We start from the raw sequence: 23,603 nt of genomic DNA on the forward strand, positions 1-23,603 counted from the left end.
CACATTTATTCATCGCACGTGGGTTGGGTATCCTGCCCCTGGGTTAGCCTTGGTTCTGAAAGAAAGGAGAACAGAAAGGAGAATGCTTACCTTTTTGTTGGACAATTATTGTAGAACTCTTAAGAGTTTTGAAACTAACCACTACCACAAGCCTAATGCATAATTTCTAAAGAAAACACATACTGGTGAGAAATCCTTTGATTTTTGGGCACAAGGCCCCATTCATTTTATGGTTTTGAAATATCACGTAATGCTATTGTTCTTTTGATTGGTTCCCATCGTTTACTGCATGCAACTTACTCATCTTTACTTGATTGTTTCTTAGCTGATGATTATTAAGTGAATTTATGGTGATTGTGTAGATTTTTTGTTGTGTGATAATACTACCTGCTAGTCTATCAAAGTTGGCAACTAAAGTAGTGCCTGCTATGAAATCGAAGCCTATATTAACCCGGGGCACTGACACTCATGACCATCAAAGCTACATCGACGGAGAAGGTGATTTATAATAAGAAGCCGAGCATGCTGGTGATTCAAGACTAACCAAAGGGAGTGTATAAATAAAAAGAAGAAATCCAGACTTAATTTCTAACCTGCAAAAGGAGTGAAAAAGGTTCAAGGACTAGCTAGAGAGTGAAAATTGCAGTGAGTGGTGTGAGGAAGAGGGGAAAGTTGTCACAAGAGCGAGCGACAATTGGACCATAGACATTTTATATTGACTGGTGTTAACAGACCTGTACAGTGGGAATTGCGACAATCTCTAAGAAATAAGGTGTTTCACTGGTTTATATCAAGAACGGGGTCCGGATGTATTAGATTACAGCATCTGAGATTCCTACAGAGGACACGAATCAAGGAATGAACTACTACAACAATGTTGATTGTGTCATAGTAGGATATGGGCAGGGGGTATTACCCAAATTGACCTTTTACAATTGACCTTTTGCACAATTTACCTAATTATAGTGGTCCTAATTGACCTTCTGCACAATCGACCTTCACATTATTTTGGTTATTTTATATATGTATTGGGTTTGTTTTGGATTATAAATAATATAAGGGGATTGGGTGGGGGTTGCAGGGGGTTTTGGATTGGGTGGGGGCTGTGGGGGGGTTCCACCCGCATATATGTCCTAATTGACCTTCTAAATTAGGTAAATTCTCCAGAGGTCAATTGTGAAAAGGTCAATAAGTATTCAACCAGGCAGAGTAATCTACCTACGTTCCTTAGACGCTTTACAACTTTGCGGAACTGCCCTTCTACTTCTAATGTTAGAATTATTTTAGATAATATATGTTTTTAGTTGTAATGTGATTTTGGGGATTTTGTTTTGTAAATGGTTGGTGTGTTTACCACCTATATGCCCCAGGGTCAACTTGTGCGCTTTATAAATAAAATATTATTTTTCATTGTGTTTATAAGGCCTCAAATAAATTACTATATTTTTATAACTGTCTAAATTAAATTGTGAGAACATGAGGGCCCTGACCCCACCCGCACTCTCCTGAGACTTGACTGCTCATCCACGTACCTTGATTGTGTGTTGGCTAACTTCTCAGAGCTCCATGTTCATCATAACTAGGGTGGCCTCCTAAAATCTGTACACCAGGCCAAATTATAGAAATCTTAATACTTTGCTTCTGAATAGGTTATATTGTAAGAACTGGTATGTACCCTTTGATTTTTCTAGCATCTACTGTAGGTGCCTTTCCTGCTTTTGGCATTGTGAAGGAATACCTCATAGCCATTTCGGTCTTTAAAAGGACCCCTGAGCAAATCACTTTCTTTAATGTGCTACAGTTTTTTGCTTGGTTTGTGTAACCAATTTCCCCCACACCAGTTTGTCCCTGCATGGGATTTGAACTTCGTTCTGATGTTTCTTGCAGGTGATCCGTTTGCGCCCCTACATATGTGTCAGTATTGTAGGTCTTAGAAGATCCATCACCCTGTTTTTTCCCTGTGACTTATCCCTCCAAGATGGAGGAGAGATTCCATCGGCTGGATCCCTGCAGGCCCTTAGCTACCATGTCTCTCAGACAAGGCACATTAGAAAAGTCTACCCATTTATTTGTAGGTTATGATGGTACCTTTGTCGACAGGACTGCAGCACAACAATACAGTTGCACTCTTAATTGATGCTTCACTAGCGGTCTGGTCTCTCTGTCAGCAAAAGTAAGATAGCATTTGAAAATCAAAGGGACAAAGTCAGCAAAAGAAGTAGAAATGACTTTCTGACCTAACGTTTCCAAATGGAAGTAATATGCATGCCCAATATTTTCGCCTAAACCCTAAAAAGTATTCAGACTTGCTTTCACTGCCATCGTAGATGCAACAACCTTACACATTTTACTGAAATGTTAGCTGTGGGGAAAGCAATCTGTGATATAGAATCTTTAACTAATTCCAAAGAAAGATAGCTTTCCTTTGCCACCTAGTAACACATCAGCACTGCAGCCTACATTAGTAAATCATTTTGATACCTCACTCCTTTGTGGTTTTGAGCAAGACTCTACTATGAGGTCTTGAATGAGTGTGCTTTAAAATGTATGTAACACCCATGTTCAGTGACAATGGTTATTGCATGTAAGGGTACAGTAAAAGTAAAACATTTTCTGGACCACCCTGTAGGCCAAAATCTGCCGATCAATCTGTTATTAATTCAACCTTTTCGAAAAACTGAAAACCGAACATATTTGGAGAAAAAAGTTAGTTTTGATGAAGCTTAAATTATTTTTTCATGACTCTGCAAAGCTTGTGAATCGAGAATTGATATCAAGATGCAAAAATACTGTTACTGGTAAATAACTTCTTTCATGTTCCCCACAAATGTGTTTATAGGTGTACGTTATTGTTTCATGTTTATTGCAGGAATGTAATCTTAAAGCATTTTCTGCCCATCTTCCTTGCATTTGTTACATCTGTGTATTTCTTTTAAGATTGCTGGACACGAGAAGAAGGCCCATGACAATTGGGTAAGTTTATTGTTGTTGTTTTTATAGGCACAAGCTGCTTATGTTCTCATTACATTGCTTGACGCTATGTACTGTAGAAAGTATGTTGTCTTTTCAGTTTGAGCTGTGCAAGCTTATTGTCTGTCGGGGTTAGCATGTCATTAGCAGTGGTGCGTAACGTGGGACTCTGAGCTTGATTGCTTTACTGTCCCATCCCAGACATAATTGATGAGCCCATATCCTCACCCATAACAACCTCCTTAAAAAGATGGCAGAATATTTTTAAATTGAAACCCATGATTCTAAAGAAGACACAGATTTTGTTCATTTTCTCAATGAGAAAAAGCTAATTGGACAGTACATTCCTTTATTGCAATCTGGCGAAGAGATTGACACCATCCCTTTCCATAACAGCCCTAACTAAAGCTGGTAATCCTCGCATTGAAAATCTTTTTAAGCCAGTGCCAACTAACCCTCTGTTCATAAAAGGGCACCTTAAACCTGTTTCACTAGCTGTCACTACTACCCGTAAAAGGGCTGTCACACCCCTAGCCACGTCAGAAGCACCTCCTGACAAGGAAAGTAAAAAGATGTATGCCATAGGGAAAAAAGTGGCATTATCTGCAGCTTACCAAATGCAAATAGCTAATAATACAGCTCTAAGGCAAGCTTTAATAGAGCACAATGGGCTTACATGGAAGATCCTGTTATTGGCGTTCATGAGCCCCTAAGGTCAGAAATGTTCAAAAACACCAACAGAAGGTAAACAAACCTCCAACATGGTTATCGAGAATACATTTAATGCTGCAGAAACTCCTGGAAGAATAATTGCTGACAGTACTCTGATTAAAAGACACACGTTATGTTATTTGGCATTTATATAGCACCCTATATATCATTGGTATTACCTCAAAGCGCTGGTAGGTTGAACGTCCTCGGGGACCGTAGTCCAGGCCACCAAACTGTATTACCGTTATGACCATTTGGCCCGACGGTATTACCGCCGGATTACCGGTGGCAGTGTAAATGCCTATTTATTTTGAGTCCTCAGGACTCAATGGGACATATTCAGCTGGGTAGTTCCGCCGGACTTTGGCAGGAAAACAAGGGGGATTTGCCTCCAGCTCATGGCTGGCAGCGAATACTCCAACTAACGTTGGTCGGTGCGGTAATGCAGCAGTATATAGTAGTACCGCTGCATTTAAACCACACTGCCCAACTTGTAGTGATGCCCAATGTCTTATTCAGTAAAGCAGTAGGCGATGTTCTAGACACTGCAAAAAATGCACAAAAAAACTTAAAACGTTAGACCAAATTACAGATAAACCTAACCAAAGAGGTTCCTTTAGCAACTGGCAGAGGTTTTGTGGCCAAAACTACCCAAGATCATCCGGGCAGGCCCGCTATACCTTAGGTGCAGGGTCCAGTACTTGGTTTCTCCAGCATGGGGTCTGGCATGGATTCACATGCTCATGAATATTCCCTGTTGTCAGGGCGGGAATGCTCAGTAAAAGAAATAAGTTTCCCTTTCACTTACAAAAAGTCTTTCACCTCTAATCCAATCACTGCACTCTGGGTCATACTTCCCCCAGCCAATGACTGGCCTCTCCCTAAGCCCCTCCTCTGGCAGCCATCTTCAGATTTTTACCGCACGTTGAAGTGTTGGGTGTCCTCGAGTTTTGCTCTGTGAGCTATTCTACTTTTTTTCATGCTTTTTCAAGTAAAACGTCCTATTTTTGTCAAACAGATCCCGTGTGCTCTTCCTCTACATCAGCCGACAAGCGGGGATCCATTTGTCAGTGAATTTCGGCACCCCTCAAGGGCAAGGATCGTCGAGTGTTTGTCAAAAGTTCCAGAAGGCCGTTGGGACTACTCCGCAATCGGGGCCATGTCGGAAGAGAAGAGAGAGGGAAGCTCCATTTTCAAGCTCTGTTCCAGCTGCGGACTGCGGTACGTGTTTGTAGCAAGTGAACCATGAAAGATCGTCACAGTAGACTAGCGGCGTGGCTCAGCAGGGGCATGCCTCACCCAGGACTGGCTGGTCTGAGGAGCGGGCTTCTGAGTCCTTTGAGGGCGCTCCCTCCGTGGGGGCCCCAAGACGTGGCTAAGCACTGCAAGTCTGTTTGCGTTGGTGCTGCTGCGCAAGCGGGTCCTGCAGTGGGCTGGCAGAGTTCAACCTCGCCATCTGCCTCCATCTCCAGTCATCGATCCAGCTCCTCCTCAAAGAGGAAGTCGGCCAATGCAGCTAAGCTGCGGCAGAAGCCTGAGAAACCTAAGGCGCAAGAAAAGGCGACCAACCTGCCTAAAGAATCCCCAGGTGGTGCAGGAAAAATCACCTACCATCGAGTTGGTAGTGGTCTGTTAGGGAGAATTCTCTCTCTATAAATGTGCTAATTCCCTTCACCTTAGAGAACCCCAGCAACTTTGCTGGATTTTTGAGGACTTGATTTTTTTACCTGGAAAGAGTGTGAGCCTTTTTTCCCACTCTCATGTATTTTGATGTGCGTTTTTCACTTGTGTTCATTGATTATGGAGTTTTAGATAACTCCATAGTCATCATCTTTTCACGTGTGTTACACAGCACCCTCAGTGCAGTAACACAGAGATGTTTTTTAGACTTCCCAAAGGTTTAGATACCTTTTCTGGGATAAACTACTGTTTCCCAGAGAATGTAAAGTGAAATTGACTTTACTAATCTGTCCAAATTCCTAGACCCAGCACACACCATCTTACAATGGAGTGCTGGAGGGGTTACTTTGTATCCCCTGTGTCTAACTACTCATTTAGCAGTCAAATGCTACCCTTTCTTATTGAAAAGGCTGGTGGCAGTGGTTTTACAACAAACTACCATGATTTTTCCCGACTGCGAACACGTAGCTAAAAATCACAGGAGCCATGTTTTTCAAGATGGTGCCTTAAGCCCCTTTCTTTAAACAGGTCCCGGTCTTCTTTTTTCGCTGTTTCTTTTTGGAAAGGTCCTTCTAGTGCTTGTCTCTGCATGCCAAACCAGGTTTAGTCCCTTGTCCGTGTGCCTTTGGCGGGCCTCAGGACTGAGTTTCTGGGGTGGTCAGGAAGTGAGGGAGGTGCCTGAAACTCCCTGTGCTTAGTCTCCTAGGAGACCCAAATGCACTCTGGCGTGAATGGCTGGCTGACTGTCCGGCAAGGCCAGCCACCCTGCTGGGGGAGTGACAGCTAGGCTGGAATGAAAGGGAGAAAACTGTTTAAAAGGCGAGTCTCTTGGACTGGAAAGCAGAGTCGACCACGGGAATGAAAGAACCAAAGAACAGCTGGAAGAGGACGGCTGCTGCAACTCCTGGACCGTTTGCCCGGTGAAGCCCTGCTGCAGGTCCGAATTGCCAAGTTCATCTCGACAGAGGAACCCCTTCAAGGATGAGTTCTTCCTTTGAGTTTGTGGGACCAATCAACTCGTAAGCCATCTGGACACCATTCTCAAGGCTGTTTAGGATTATCCAGGGAGCGGGATACCAGCTTGTGTGCTTGAATCTACAGCTACTAGAACTGGTGTGACTCCATCTCCATCTTGTTTGCTTTTTCGACGATCCCATGCAGTGCAGGAGTCCCCCGATGTCCTCCCTCTTGTCCCCACGACTGAGGCTCCGGAACAGTGAGATCTGCAGGAACTGCCAGGAACCAACTGTTTCTTCAGGCTAAGGTACTGTACCAGCCTGATTGGTAGAACGCCACTCCCGCGATGAAAGTTTGTAAAACTTTCCCAACTTACAGGCCTATTCAGCTTGTGACCCAACAAATGATACTTTTTTGCCTAAACTACTTCTGAGAACCTTTGCAAAGACTTTACCGTTTGATACCAGAACTGCTCTTTCCTATCCAAAACACTAGCCCATTGACTTTGGCCTGGCCTATTGACTTGAATTGAACTCCTCTGGTGAACTCAAACTATTTGCACTTTCTAATAAGTATATGTGATCTATTCTACTTACCTTGTCGCTCCCTTCTAAGTAGCTGAACTGCCATTTGGCTCCTATTTCAGGGGAGCTCAAACTGTCTCAAAATCTTAGTTTTGTATTGTAGTGTATTGGTTTATAATAAGTTTTCTCCTTCTAGTGAAATGTTTTCTAAAGGATTGTGTAATAAATTAATAAGTGTTTTACCAAGAAACCTTGAGTAGAAGTGTCTACTTGAACCACTGTGATTGAAAGTCCTCTGTGTAATTACTTGTACTGCTCACGTTCACTCTTGAGATAAGCCTGGCTGCTCAGCTCGCTACCAACAATTGTGTGGTACAGACTTATACCAAAGGTTGGTTTGGCTAACACCTGTAGTTCTTATTGTGTGTAGTGGTCCCAGAGGGTACTGCATTCAATTCTGCCTAACACTGCCGTTCGGCTTGAACTCAGCACAGAGGAACACAGTGGTGGCCCTGCTCAGGTCGGAGGGCCTCCCATGTGTTTCCATACTTCAACGACCGGTTGGTCAGAGGGGAGTCCCCGGAGCAGGTCAGGTACTCAACGACCAGACTCATTACTACTCTCAACAAACTGGGGTTCTAAATGAACTTCAAGAAGTCGCATCTCTGCCCTACACAAACTTTGGTGTTTCTGGGGCTGCTGTGGGACACTCGGAAGCAGAGGGTGTTCCCCACGGGGGAGAAGGTGGCAGTGGCGATCAAAGCTTCCGTTGCTCACTTCCTCAGCAGAACAGCAACTGTGGCCTTGTGGGAGCAGCACCTGCTGGGAATACTGGTGGCATGCCTCCTGGCTATCCCTTACACCATGCTGCGAATGAGGAGGCTGCAGTTTCATTGTTCGGCATCCTGAGATCAGGAGTCTGGTCCTCAAGGAGCCCCGGTCACTATACATTTGTTCCTACAGCAGGACCTCATGTGGTGGAGGCAGGATTTGAACCTTATGGTGGGCAGGCCATCCAGACCGCCCACCCCACAGATCAAACTATGACTATGGACTCCTCACTCAAGGGGTGGGGTGCTACCCTGTGTGCTGACTCAGTACATGGTCTTTGGTCCAGGACCATCCAGCAAAACCACATCAATTTGCTGGAAATGATGGCCATTTGGCTTGCAGTCAAGGCATTCCTGTCCTTAATCGGGAGCACTACAGTTGGCATTCTGACAGACAACTCTACCTGCATGTATTACATAAACAAGCAGGCAGGCACCACATTCCCCCACCTTCTATGCAGACTGGCCCTCAGCATCTGGGAGTGGACAATCGAGCAGGACATCTGGATCTCAGCGGTCCATCTGTTGGGAGAATTGAACCTCGTGGCGGATCGACTGAGTCGGATGGACGCCACCAATTACGAATGGCAGCTGAACACGAGAGTCCTTCAGGAGATTTTCAGCATGTGGGGTCACCCTATCATAGACCCATTTGCGACAGAGAGCAACCGCACTTGTCAGCAGATCACCTCCTGATGGGCAACGGGGCGCAGCAGATCCCCCTGGGATGGGATGTGGGCATACGCTTTTCCTCTTACCCAGCTCATCCACAAGGTTGTTTGCAAGATCAGACAATCCTCATAGCGCCGCAGTGGCCGGCCAGGCCTCGATTCTCAGACCTGTGGCAGCTGTCAGCCCAACCAGAAGTCCCTTTCCAGCTCCGAGAGTGCCTGCTCTTGGTCCAGAAGGGGGGCTGGGGGGGGGGTGATTCACCCTTGCCCGGAGAAGCCAGCCTTAGCAGCCTGGTACCTGAGCAGGTGACTCCAACATCCCCAGGTGTCCCAAGACAACCTAGAAATCATCCAGGGAGCCAGGAGTCAAGCTATTAGAAAGCAGTACAAGAGCAAATGGACCAGGTTCTGCTTTTGGTCCACGGAAAACTGTATGTATCCGCTATCCTGCAATCCTGACCAGGTGTTGTCATTTTAGGCATACTTAGCCAGATCAGGGGTCCAGGTAGACACCTGCATAACATGCCTACATGTTGGCTCATACAGGAACTCGGACAGGTTCACATTTTCCTCGAATAGTCCAGTGGTGAAGAGGCATCTAGTGGGATTCGTCAGACTCTACCCACCTATCGAGCGCCTGCGTCCAGTCTGGTATCTTAACGTTCTTAGCACCCTTGCGCACAAACCATTCGAGCCCATGGCCACAGAGGACATCAAACTAGTCACGCTACTAGTCAGGCTTACTTCAGCTCGTAGTGTTTGCGAGATTCAGGCTCTGCTGGCTTCCGGGCCCTACACTATCTTTCATCAGGACAAGGTTGTGCTCCTCATGCACCCCAAATTCCTACCAAAAGTGGTCTACATTAACGAAGAGATTGTGTTCCCCACTTTCTTTCCAAATCCCAAGGAAGAGGCTGAGAAGGCTCTCCACTGTCTAGATGTCACAAGAACTTTAAAATTCTATCTCGACAGGACCAAGGCCTTTCGCAAGACCGACGCCTTATTAGTCACATTTGGAGGCTCAAGGCCTATGCAGTAAGCGTCCAAGGCCTCAATAACCAGATGGATGACTGCCACCATCCATGAGGCATACAGGGCTCAGTGCAGAGTATCCTATGGGCATTCAGGCTCACGCTGGAAGAGCCAAGGCAGCTGCTGTTGCCTTCCAGCATCACAACCCGTGGCAAGTAATTAGAAGAGCTGCAACATGGGCCACTCCATTGGCCTTCTGCAAGCACTACTGTTTGGATACCAGCACCAGGACTGACGCTGTTTTGGGCAGGCTGCCCTTCATAGCCTATTTGCATAGAGTATCAAGCTCTCCTCCCAGGGCGTTTTCATCAGTTATAGTCACCCATACAGGATAGAGGAAAGGGGACGGGACGTAGGAGTAACTCCTAGTCCATAGTCCCCGTTCCTCCATAAGTCCCACCATCCACCCTCCACCCCCCTAAATAAAAAGAGCGAGGTTGAATAGTTCAATACAGCCGACGCCTCAAAAGGGACTGAGGTGTGGTACTAATTGCTGGGGTTAGGGCAGCACATGCTCCCAGGGCCTCTCCCCAGCACGCTTATACATTTAAAGGGAAAGTGTTATTTTTCTGGTGAAAAAAAAGTTCCTTTCCCGTCCCTAGCGAGGGACGCCCATACAGGATTCAGGAACGAGGACAATGGAGTAGGAGTATGTTAGTCACTCTGGTGGGCAACACTTAATTTTGTACCCCTTAATTTATTGTCTCTTTATTTTTTACTGCAATGTAATCACTGGTTACCATTGGGTTTGGCTAACCTTCCAGAGTTCCCCATGCCTTCTGAAATCTGTCCATTAGGCCAGATTTGAGAAATCCATCTCAAAACTTATCTTAAGAGGAGTCCTGTCTGCAACAAGGAGCCTCCTGCTTCAGAGTTCATGAGTGAGCCCAGTTGTCCCAAACAATCCTGTGTCCTGTTGGGGTGTTGGTTTTGCTGCTTTTGAAGCTCAAGGCGCAAGATTGCTTATGTTTTCTTGGGTCCATTTTAAACCATTAGGGCATGAAGGGGACATGCCGCTCTCCTTGCCTTGCTGGTATCTGGGCATGGGGTTCCTGTCGGTCTATGGCCCTCGTAGACACAATGAACTGGTAAGTCTGCCTCTTTGCCGGAGTCTTGACTTTAAATAACTGCCTTGCCTTATATTTAATTGTTCCTATAACACAGTCTATTGACTTTCGGAATTGCCATTTCTAGCTACTTTGAACCTATTGTGCTTTATGGTTGAGCCAGTCTAAACCTGTACAACTAGGATTACTTATTTGTAACACACGTGGAAACTGTGTAGCTAGTACTGGACTTCTTAATTAATGGAAGTGTTTGACTTGCCTTATAGAGATTACAAGGTTTGTGGTATAATGCCCATTCCCCAAATTAAGAACTCTAATAGTATATTGCATATCTAACTGTGTGAATAGTAAAACGGTAGGTAGTTCATTTTGGATTAACAAACTGGGTGTCTATATGTTGTGTTTACCTACCCTATTAGGGTGTCTAACCTGAAGCAACCTGTTGATATAATGATGTTCCCTTACTGCATGGAGCTCTATCACTTACCAGTCTTTGGGAGTGTCAATTCTACTTTTCACCAATCCTAACGCCTCCAGAGTCTAAGATGTAATGCTTTGCAACTCAACCATTGATAGTTTGATTAGACATTTATATAAACCTTGTTGGACCACTGAGTTGGCTCCTCAAAACCCTCACCAGAGCAGGTTCTAAAGAAAATCTCTTATGACCCACCTGATGGTTAGGTTTTTCAGACCCACGCCTGGAGCTCAGATGAGGAATTTGTGCCTGCAGACGAAATGAAACAAATATAGGAACAACCTAAAGAGAGAATGGAAGATGATACTTTATGAATATTTTACATTTGCACAGTTGTTAAAACTTACTTTTCATCCTTGTAGTTAATTGCTCGTACTGCGGAGAGGACTTTGTCTGAAGAAAAAAGGGAGTCTGCCAACCTACGACAAAAGTATGTGCACAGGGTCCTTTCTAAACAATTTTTCCTGCCAGCTTTGGAATGTTGTTACTTTACTTGGGTACACTATGAACACAGTTCTTTGCCACAATTTGTGAGGCCTTGCTGCATTTGTGCAGTCTCTCTTGTCTCTGGATTTTATTTTTGTGTAAGGGTCTTTGTAAAGCTCACTTACCACTGTGTGTAATTTTTATATGTACAGTCCTATTATCCCTGATGGCTATAAAGCCAGGAGTACCCTTTTATCTTATGTTCTTGCATGTGGGTAAGTCTGCTAACTCAGATTGTGTGTTCCGTGCAGGCTGGTGGCAGTATTTTAGTTCATTTACATGGTGAAACATTTGTATTGCAATTTTCTGCTGCAAGGTAGCCCTTTGTGCTTTAACAGAGGCATCATAGCTAGTGTCTTGGGAGGGTAGATCGCGCTCGACGTGAAAGCAAGACGCAAAGCAATGCAGGTATGATCCCCAGGTCCGCGCTTAGAAACCTCTGGGTATAGAGTGCATTATAAATAACCAATTACAATTACTGTGTTTTTGTTAAGAGGCCTGCCAAACACCCCACACATAAGGAAACACTAGCTTTGTTGGTCATTTTACTTGATTTAGTCTGTGGAAACTACCATATTTGGTCAGTCAACCTTTGCAGGCTTTGGACAGAGCCCAAAAAGGAGCCTCCGAGTCAGTGGAATCCAATTTTGGTTGCAAAGGGTCGTTAAGACGCTTTAATGCACATCCCTATGTTTCCTGGAGTGAATGGAGGTTGGCTGGCCACTCCAGAATGGATGGCCGCCAAATCCTTAAATAGTGCACTGCAGGTGATTGTAGGGGTGGGTAACCCCCAACTCTCTGCATTTATAGATCTTTGGGTATCCCAAGCCATTTCTTTCCTTTAGTCGACCACAGGGCCTGGTCCTAAGGAAGCTGTTCAACCAAAGAATGACAATGAGGTCTATTGGTTCAGAATTTAATTTCTGGGGTCCCTTTTTATTCAGGTGGATTTTCAGAATCAACCCTGGGGGTGGATTCCGAGATGCCAACCTGTTATGGTGAACTGGAAAGAGATTGCTGTCTAACCACACAAAGTCAAGATAGCGTAGCAGAGCAATAAGGCTTCGACTCAGGAGTGTGTGAGAGAGGTCTAGAGCTACAAAGAGAAACACACCAAGCACGCCAATAATTCAAATTAGACAGAAGGTGTAGAAAAATAGGCTTTTGGATTCACTCTTAAGTAATGAAAACTTCAGGCAAGTATTTTCAAACAGCTAATATATACATATTTTTGGGGCTTGTGAATATGCTTAGATTCGCATGTTTTCATAGGCCGCTATCTAGTGGTTGGTGAGTATTACATCTTATTTTATTTCATTGAAAAAGGGCTTTGACAGGGGTGTACCTGTCCTGATTTCTGTTCACTTTTGTATGTGTCTAAAGACAGAATGGTGGCAGCAATAATGATTTTACAATTTTTGCGTTAATTTTAGTGTGCACATTTGCATTTACTGCATATGGCTACAAAACGTGGCTACTGCCCTAAAATGACAGTGGCATGAGATGTTTTCTTGTTCTTCGGCCATGTTGTATTGTGGCCTTCTTCCTGGCTTGCCAGGTAAGGAAATCCCCATATAAGGTCATGCACGTGTCCAAAAAAGCTGCTGCTTTTGCAGGCAAGGTGTGCTCCATTTTGGATAAGAAGAGGACTCCTGATCAGTGTTCGAGCCAAGAATCCCTCATAAATGAAAAGCCGGCTGAAGATCCGAAGAAGACCACTGAAGAGGCTTGGCATTGGTTCCTACGTCTGTCTGTGAAAGCCCCTTTGAACCACCTTAACTCCAAAGACCTTGAGTAGTGCGTCAGCCCTTGGACTAGTGGGACCAACTAGTCTTGATACCTTCTTGAGGATCCGTCCATCCTGAGTCTTCAGAAGAGTCCCTGGACCTTCCGGTTTCTCTAACCTGTGAAGTGTCCAGGGGAGGTCTGCATCAATATGTTTCTTGCATTTCTTCATCAACAGAGATTGCATCTTGCAGCCACACCTGACCTGAAGAATCCTCGAACCCCCAACTCCAGGGCACCTCAACAGAACCAATGGCAGCAGAATGAGCCCCCAGTGAATACCACCAAACCCCACATTTACTCCCCCGTGCCCTCCGCCCCACCCCTGCACTCCTCCTGATGATCCACAGCCATCTGGGAAAATCAGAGTCAGGTGGGTAAGTAAACGCAGTGTATCTGCCCCCTCCCCCCTGCCCTCCCAATGGTAACATTGGTCCCTTTGTCTCCTGCATTCCATTCGCCTCGCCTTTTGGTCTCAAACCTGGATAGAGTAACCAGAAATATAAGGAAACATTTAATTATCTTTTAGTAACATTGTTGAAGAACCTCTTTGAACTAGCACCAGCGCATGCAAATTTCAGCTTACCTGCAGAGACTCCATTCTGGCGAGAAACATTTTGGCTCCTGTGACTATTGGGCACAAGGCCCCATTCTTCTTAGGGGTTGGACTGCTAAAGTTAGGTAATTGACTTGTCACGTGTTTCTATCATTTATTGCATCTAATCTATTTACTTATGTTAGGGAGAATTCTAATTTCTGTGTTAATTCCCTTCTACCTTAGAGACCCCCCATCCCCTTTGCTTGACTGGAACCCCTCTCCTTGCTGGTGGTACTTCTTTGCTGCTGCTGGTACATAGTACCAGATGACAGGAACACCAGAATCGAATCGAGTGCATTGTTTTTAAGCCGGACCCGAGCTCCAGGAAGTTCCTAAGGACTCCCTCAAAGCAGGACTATCCAAGCCTGAGCCACCTCAACAGAGTGCTGGACCCCAGAAGCAAGGATAGTCCACAAGGTGTTAAAGAACCGCGGTGGTACTATTTGCGAGTAGCTCAAACCGCAGATCTGGAGTATGCCCATTGCTGCCGCAGACCTTCAAACCGTAGTGCATGAGTCCCAAGACGTCTTCCCTCTTGTCCACATGGCTGAGGCCCAGGAACAACAGGATCTGCAGGACTACAACAGGAACAGAAGCCAGCTGGAACCTTTCCTTCACACTCAAGGTGCTGTGTAACTAGGGGTACTTACCTCCTGTTGTGTGTAGCTTGCTTGCCCTCACTGGAGACTTGCATTGGCTGCCCTTTGCAGAGGTGCTTGCATCTTTGCTCTTCACAAGTCTCCCAGCGTGTGGCACAACAGTGATTCTTTTTCTACAAAAACTCTTTAACATTGCAAGACTTTTCTGCTATCGTCAAGAAGTGCCTCAGCTCCCCCTAGATTTTGCTCAATTGACATTGGATGGCCTGGCTCCCTCTAGTCTCTTCTTACCCTCTGACTTTGTGTTTATCTGTCCCTCAAAAAGTCATACATAAGGTACTTGTATAGCTAGATAAGGGTTAACCTATATTCAATTGGGGGGATTATAAAGTGCTTACCTGTTTGGATAAACACGTTAACCACTGTTTCCTTCCCTAACCTATTCCTTATTCCATAACTTCAGTAGTGTGTTTAAGTGTGAAGAGTGATCTATTAATGTCCACAGTGTCCTAAGCAATTGAAGTCACCTCAGGGTGTAGGAAGAGTGTGTGACGCATCCCAAAAGGGTATCTACTTACTTACCTGAACTGAAGGGTTGTATTTTTGAAGTATATTTTATTGTTGCATATTTCCCCTTCTAAAGACGGCTTATTTTAAAACTGAATGTTAAATTAACAAATAATTGCTTTAATCAAGAAACATTGAGTATAAGTATGATTTGAATACGTGCCACTGTGAATCTCTGTTGCACCTCTACAGCTAACATTGACCCCTCTTGAGATAAGCCTGGCTGCTCAGTCACTCTACCAACCTGTGTAGTACAGGCCTATACCAAAGGTTGAGTTACCTATTGCCAAGAGGACAAGGCTGGTGTAGTCTCTCACAGGGTTACTACATACAATCTTGCCTAACACCTGCTTTGCTCAAAAAGCAATTTGATGTATAAATGAACCCATTCTGAATGTATATATTTGTCGTCGTAGAGTATTGTGCAATACTACTACCTTTTGGATTAATTTTTCAGTGTTTTCAGAAGACCTTTAATAACTATATTTGTTATTCTTACTTTCTAAATTCAATTATTGTGTACCATACTGTGTGATCTCGTTGAGGGCCACTGACCCCACTCTCCTGAGAATAAGCCTTGACTGGTCATCCATGTACCTTGATTGGCTTTTGGAAAACGATTGAGTTCCCTGTTCACTATAACTAGAGCGGCCTTATAAAATCTGTCCACCAGGCCAGATTCTATAAATCCATATTAACACTTGTGCACTTTGGCATTTACCGCGAATGGCTACTAGGGGTGGCTAGCACCCTAAAATGGAAGTGCCACAAGGCACTCCAACTCTTAGTATAAGGCTGTACCACCTGCGATAATGGTAGCAATGGCAGAGCATCCAGGATTATTTTAGGAGGGAGGGCTGTAGATAAGTGCTTAGAAATTGTAGTTTCTGATGTTTGTTAATCTGCTTAGAATCACATGCTGTGCATAGTCCGACATCCAGTGGTCACTGCGGAGTATTGCATTTTGCTTTTTTTCGTAGTCGAAAAGGGGATGTCGACAAGGCGTGTCTGTAACACTATCCCTATGGTGACGTGCAGTGTACCCACAATCCCTCACGCGTCCCTCCGATTGTTTTTTTCCGCCCAGATATTGGTCGCCTTTACGCGGAGCTCCTCGAGAGACATTGCAAAAACATTATTTGACCTTTGGTCGTTATTAACTTATAAATATATTATTACTTTTACATCCCTCCTTCGGCGTCGTAGCTGCGAAGCTGTTCACCGCCGATCAAGATCTCCGACGGCCGTGCCTTCGACGGAGGAGGTTGTTCGGCATTCACCGAACACGTGGCTTGGCCTCGACGGCCAAATACAGTAGGGAGTGTGGGGTCGTGGGACATTTATTGTTTGTCTTTGAGAATGCCTTTCCCTTCCCATCCCTTTCCTTCAGGGTTGTTGTCACATGCAATCGGTTCCTCAGCTATGGAGAGGACACCCTTTAGGTTTTGCCCGTGCTGCAAGGGCAAGTTTACCTGGAAAGACCAGCATAAATGGTGTAACCGATGCTTGCCCCTCGACCACAAAGAAGACGGCTGTGCGGCCTGTCCGCATCTTAATCCGAATACTTTAAAAGACCACAGGGTCAAAAGGTGGGCAGCCTACGCCATGTCTAGGTCTGATTCATCACCCGCCGCCGCCGAAAATGACGAGGAATGTGATAACCCAACGTCCGTTTCGTAGACCTCTCTAAGGAGCGTTCACGCTCCTCGTCGTCTGTCCCCGGCCCCGACAAGCTCGGCTCACGCCCTGCTTATGGGGATGTACACCCCGGCGACACTGATGCACACAAAAACACTCCCATAAACACACGACCCACGGCTCTTCCTCGTCAAAGACGAAGAGAGCATTAGCGCCAACGGAGACTCAGGACCTACCGGCGGCCACCTCGCAAACGCGACCAGCGACTGGGCTACCCCCAGATAAGGGCGCTATCACTAAACCGCCAGACGACGCGCACCGTCAGAGCGCCCGTCCGCATAGAGCAAGCGACGCCTGTAACGTCGATGCCGGAGGTACCATCGACAGACAGTTTAGTTGTCGAGAGCCTGGCGCTGATTATTTCCACCGATAGCCAGCGACGGATGGCGAAAGAAACCTCTATCACCTCTCACAAGGCCCGGGAGACGCTGAAAAGGTCAGAAGGAAGGCAGGAACTGCCCCCTCCGTCGAGAGGGACTCCTAGCCTACCAGAAGACTTTTCAGAAGGCGAGGGGAACCTTTCTTCGACGTTATGGGATAGGTCAAAGCGTTTTCAAACGGAAGGCCCTCCCTTTTCCCCCCCTGACCGCTCTGGGGTAACTCAAGAAACCCTAGAGAGACTCAGAACCTCCCAACACCCAAGAGAACAAGAGAGGGACCTCAGGAGGATCCCAGGGCCAAGGACCCTAGGCTGTTTGACCGCCCCCTCCCCCCAAGAGGATGTAGATTTATATGACCTCACTGGGGAGGACCCCCATTTTCAAGAGGATGAGGAAACCCAGAGGAGGAAGGTTTTGAAGATCACCCAGATATGGGTGATGGGGGCTTCGGAGAAGACCCAGAAGAGGGCGCTTCACAGCCCTGGCAGTCCCCATCAGCGTTTTCAGACCCTGATGCTCTAAACCTGTCCCCACCCAAGGACTCACCTATTAGGAATACGATCAACCTACCTTTTAATGCACTACTACGTAAGGCAGCAGCGCATTTCGAAATCGAGACCGGGGAAACTTCTCCTGACATCAACTTTGTAGAAAAGATAATTAAGGAGAAACCCCCTGTCAGCCAAACTATTCCCCTTCTCGCCTCAGTAAAGAGACAAATTATTCCTTCACTATCTACACCCGCGTTGATCAGAGGGGTCAACCCGAGGATAGAAAAATGTAATCCTTCCCCATCTGACCCGTTATACATCAGGGGCCACTCTGTACCAGATTCCTTAGTGGTGACAAATACAAGGAAAAGAGCAGGGGTCCCGCTGTCAACTAGCGAGGCACCACCAGATAAAGAGGGTAAAATAATGTATGCCCTAGGAAGCAGAATTATAGCCTCAGCTGCCTTTTCCGCAAGAATTGCCAACAACAACTCTTTGCAGGCAAGTTACGCAGATGCACAATGGAGCAAACTACGTAAAGACATCGAGGAGGTACCGGAACCCCTACGTACTTGGCTTCTAGCCACAGTGACTGAAGGGAACCTAGTCAACCAAAGCATCATTAAAAACACTCTGGATGCTGCAGAAACGGCTGGCCGTTCCCTAGTCCAAGGAATCCTCCTCAAACGCCATGTATGGCTGCGTAATTCAGGCTTTAAACCTGAAACACAAGCATCTCTAATTAACAAACCTATAGAAGATGCCAACTTCTTTGGTAAGTCGGTGGATGAGGCACTAGAGACCGCAAAGAAGGAATTTGACACCATCAAAACCCTAGACCAGATTTCAAGGCCTCCCAACAAACGCTTTTTTCGAGGCCAAGGCCAACAGCAGCAGTAGCAAAACTCTGCAGGTAACTGGTCCTCTAACCAAGGCACCAGTGGACAATACAACCAAAGAGGACAATGTTGTGGCAAGGGAAGAGGTTGGGGTCCCACCCCTAGAGGTTCCCAAGCCACCAACACCAAATGACTCAAAGATTCGGGTCCCCTCCCATGCATCGCCGGGCGGGGGCCGGTTAACATCCTTTCTTCGAGCATGGGAGGGTATAACATCAGACCGCTGGGTACTATCAACCATAGCCCGCGGTTACTGTTTAGAATTCAACAGTTCCCCTACGTACAGACCCCCAAGGGGACGACGCATGTCACCAGAACACCTCGCCATCCTTCAAGAAGTGGGCCAACTACTAGAAAAAGGAGCCATAGAGGTTGTGCCTCTATCGCAGGTAACGGAAGGTATTTATTCAGTGTACTTCCTTGTACCCAAAAAGGACTTAAGCATGCGCCCTGTACTAGATCTGCGCCCAGCGAACAAATTTGTCAAACCTCAAAAGTTTCGTATGGTGACTCTACAGGAGGTAATCCCCCTGCTTTCACAGGGAGATTACATGACAACACTGGACATGAAAGATGCATACTTTCATATTTTAATGTTGCCAGCGCACAGGAAATACCTCAGGTTCATGATAGAGGGCAAACACTACCAGTTCAGAGTGCTACCCTTCGGCATAGCATCAGCGCTAAGAGTATTCACAAAGGTACTGGCAGTGGCAGCGGCCCACCTGCGCAGGTTGTCCATCCCAGTATACCCTTACCTCGACGATTGGCTCATAACAGGGGATTCTTACGAAACATGCTTCTCAAATACCCAAAAGACTGTAAAACCTTTGTTTCAACTGGGCTTCTCCATCAATGAGAAGTCCAGTTTAGACCCCAGCCAGATCAAACAATTCCTAGGGGCCCTAATTCGAACAAAGGACGGCCTCATCTTCCCCTCCGAGAGGGTCCAAAACATGCTGTTTCAGATCCCTCAATATGTGGCCGGTCGAGAGGCGACGGTACGCAAAGCAATGCGCTTACTAGGAATGATGGCGTCATGTATTTATTTGGTACCTCACGCGCGCCTGCGCCCAATGCAAGAGCGGCTCAACAGCCAGTGGTGTCAGGCCAGCGGACACTGGGACAATCTAGTGGTGGTCTTGCAGGCCTTGGTTCTCTCGCTACGGTGGTGGTCTAAGGAAAACCTGGTAATAGGGAAACCATTCGCCACCCCTGCAGTGGAAGCCACTCTAAACACAGACTCATCCCTCACAGGATGGGGGGCTCACCTATCCCATCAGACTGCTCAGAGTTTAGACTCCGAGCATAGCATCTAAGCACATAAACTTACTGGAGCTACTAGCTGTGTTCAAGGCACAGAAAGCCTTCCAGGCACACCTGCAAGGGAAGACAGTGATGGTCCTCACGGACAGCACCACAGCCATGTACTACCTCAACAAGCCAGGGGGCACTCACTCTCCAGGACTGTCCAAGCTGTCCCAGAACATCTGGAAGTGGGCTCTCAAACACATGTTCCTTCTTTCACAACATGTACCAGGAGAACTTAATCTGCTAGCAGACGAACTCAGCAGAGACTTCCCTCTGCCCTCGGAGTACGAATGGCAGTTACACGAAAACATTGTCTTCAACGTCTTCACACAATGGGGATTCCCAGAAATAGATCTGTTCGCAACTCTGGAAAACTCCCAATGCCAAGATTACGCCTCCAGTTACCCCCAGAACCAATCCAAGGGGAACGGTCTATCGATACCATGGTCAGGGAAAATTGTTTATGCTTTTCCTCCCCGACTCCCCTTCTCAACAAGATAGTGCACAAGATGCACCAGGAACAAGTTACCATGATACTGGTGGCCCCTATGTGGGCCAGACAGCCTTGGTTTGCTCACTTGATGGAGATGTCCCTATCTACTCCAGTGAAACTTCCCTGCCCGTACAACATGCTGTCACAGGACAAGGGCAGGACACTACATCCATGCCCTCAGACCATGAACTTAGCAGTTTGGCTCCTGAGATCATAGAATTTGGACACTTACAACTCCCGCAGAGATGCATGGACATTCTCAGGGAGGCTAGAAAGCCTAACACTTGTCACTTTTATTCTAGCAAATGGAAAAGATTTGTCATCTGGTGTAGGGGAAGGAGCATTAACCCAGTTGACTGCTCTCCCACACAAATTGTTCTGTACCTGGCTCACCTACTAGACTCATTCTTGGTGTTTAACTCTATTAAAGTCCATTTAGCTGCACTTTCCGCATACACCACTTCCCAATTAGTGTCATGGTATAAAGTCCCAGTTATTAAAGCCTTCATGGAAGGAGTGAAGAGGATCCACCCTCCCATAGCTAACCCCGCTCCCGGATGGGACCTAAATGTGGTACTAATCAGGCTCATGGGGTCACCCTTTGAACCCATGCACAAAGCAACACTTAAAGACCTCCCTCTTAAGACTGCTTTTCTAATAGCTATCACCTCCATTAGGAGAGTAAGTGAACTAAAAGCGCTCTCTGTACTAGAACCCTTTGTAACCGTTCACAAGGATAAGGTGGTTCTACGCACCCATCCTAGGTTTGCGCCAAAATGTATCTCTAAATTCCATGTCAACCAGTCAATAGAACTACCTACGTTCTTTCAAAATCTTTCAAACTTAGGTGAGAAGAGCCTGCATACACTGGATGTTCGCAGAGGCGTGATGTTTTATATGGAAAGAACTAGACCATTGAGAAAGACTAATCAGTTCTTTGTCTCAGTGGCAGCAGGAAGAGAAGGAGATGCAGTTTCAAAATCCACTATTTCTATATGGATTGTACAATGCATCACTCTCTGTTTCTCTCTTGCTAAGAGAGAACTACCCTTCAAGCCAAGAGCACACTCCACTCGAGGCACCGGGGCTTCCATAGCTTTCCTTGCAAATGTCCCTCTTGAGTCCATTTGCAAAGCGGCAACCTGGAGTTCTGTTCACACTTTTACAAAACACTACTGTCTAGATGCCCACTCTAGATTGGATTCCCAGGTGGGACAAGCAGTATTAAGACATCTTTTTCTACTGTTCCTTCTCACAACCCACCTCCAACTCTGGGTACTGCTCGCTAGTCTATGCACAGCATGTGATTCTAAGCAGATTAACAAACATCAGAAGACAATGCATTACTTACCGTAAAAGCATTTTTGATGGTTGTATCTGCTTAGATTCACATGTGCCCACCCTTCCTCCCCGCTCGGATGGAAGGAACATAGACTTTCTTCTATATCTCTCTTTTCTGTACTCACTCACGTCTAATAGGCTCCCTCAGAGCAGAAAAAAATACAAACAGAGGGACCTCGACGCGTGAGGGATTGTGGGTACACTGCACGTCACTATAGGGATAGTGTTACAGACGCGCCTTGTCGATGTCCCCTTTTCGACTACGAAAAACAAAATGCAATACTCCGCAGTGACCACTGGATGTCGGACTATGCACAGCATGTGAATCTAAGCAGATGCAACCATCAGAAATGCTTTTACGGTAAGTAATGCATTGTCATACATAAGGTCCAAAGAAACACTGATACACTTATGTATTGTACAAATAATGGTTTATTTTATATACATGTAGGCAAAGATAAATCTTTGAAATGGTAAGTACTATATCATAACTCATAAACAGTTATAAAAACGGACACAATACTTGTGGTATAGAAACCAAAGAATAATCTTATGTAGAGTAGCAATATGCATTTCAAGGTGAGTAAAACCTAGTGATGTACATTTAGAATGCCAACATGCTATTTATGGGGAGTAAAACCATATTAGTTAGACTTTTAGAAAGACACAATGTATTTCAAGGGGGCAGACCCTAATGGTAATAACTACAGTGTTATTCGCTTACTGGAATACTACAGTTATACCAACAACTTATCTGGCCACTTGCATAAGTTATTCTGTTTCAGAATAGATACACTTAAACTACTACTTTACAGGTAAGCACTTGGCAACATGTGTAACTTATTGTTCTTTCAGAATGGATACAGTTACACTGATTACTTTCCAAAGGATATCTCCTCAAACAAGTTAGTGCAGACTTCAGAGTTAGTTGAAAGTGTTCAGGGACTTCAGAGAAGGCTTCCTAGGTGGAGTCCTGTGTTGGGCCTGGGCGAACGGTATGGGTGAACTACCAAACACACAAATCACTCACTCAGCCAAACGGAATCGACACAAGACTTGAGGAAAGTATTACCCAAGCCAGTAGAGAAGAAGAGCTTGGAGTCGGACGCCTTCATGATGCAGCAGCACAGAACACGGTCCCTGGATTCTTAGTCGTGGTGGCGAAAGATCACACTTTGGAAGGGAACTTGCGGCAGCAGTCGACGGGAAAGGCTCCCAACAAAGGATTCTTCTTAGCTTCTAACAGCTCTGCAGATTTGGGGCACTTTTACAGGTACCTGATGAAGAACGTTCGTCGCCGGTCAGATTCTCTTCGCTAATCTCGTTCTGCACTCGGGTGAGGGGACTTCAAGGAATCAAATTGTGTCTCTGGAGGTCCCGCAGGAGTCCACCAACATTTCGGCAAGAATCGGCCTTCGGAAGACTATGCCCCGGTCTCAGGCTCGAGGTCCCCTGGTATTGCTTCAGCCCTGCAAGGTCGCAGTACGTCGATGGAGTGGCTTGTTTTGCAGTTTTTCTCAAGACTAGTGAGTCTCACCAGCCTTCGGATAAGGGTCTTCGGATTCCCCAGGTCGCTTGAAAGTGTGGGTCAGAACAAGGTCTGGTCACTCGGCTGGCTCTCCGGTCGCTGGAATCAGTTACACAGGGACGTCATTTGGGGTCGCGACCTCTGAGGTCTCCCTTTGAATTTTTTTTTTTTTTTAATGCAAGCTCCTGGGCTGTGGCCAGCACAGTGTGGCTCTTTACTTCTGGAGTGGCTGGCTTTCTTGTTCAGGTAAAATGAGAAGAAAAATAAGAACAGGAGTGCCACAAGTCTAACACTTTCAGCAACGACCCTAAATAAGAAAGAATAGGAATACCAAATAATGTCTCTTTCTGGAAATCTATACATTATTTGCTAGACTCATTAAAGGTTTATTTCAGGCACACTTCAGGGGCTGAGTCACTGATTTAGTCTGTCCTTAAACGCCTCAACTCAGCCTTTCATCATTCTGACGTCGATAAATGAGTACCAACACAGGTTGGGTGATATTGG

The 23,603-nt window shown here is 45.8% G+C and overlaps 1 protein-coding gene across 4 annotated transcripts in view; it reads left to right on the forward strand.

The window, feature by feature from the left end:
• MIA3 (MIA SH3 domain ER export factor 3) overlaps positions 1-23,603 on the forward strand; it is a 1,311,327-nt gene that overhangs the window by 858,734 nt on the left and 428,990 nt on the right. For all 4 annotated transcript variants that reach the window (XM_069608611.1, XM_069608610.1, XM_069608608.1 and 1 more), the window contains exons 22-23: positions 2,938-2,973; positions 11,283-11,350. In XM_069608611.1, the coding sequence (XP_069464712.1) occupies positions 2,938-2,973; positions 11,283-11,350 (104 nt within the window). The remainder of the gene's footprint in view (positions 1-2,937; positions 2,974-11,282; positions 11,351-23,603) is intronic.

The sequence above is a fragment of the Ambystoma mexicanum genome, chromosome 4q (genome assembly GCF_040938575.1).
Source record: "Ambystoma mexicanum isolate Mex_15411 chromosome 4q, UKY_AmexF1_1, whole genome shotgun sequence".
NCBI lineage: Eukaryota > Metazoa > Chordata > Amphibia > Caudata > Ambystomatidae > Ambystoma > Ambystoma mexicanum.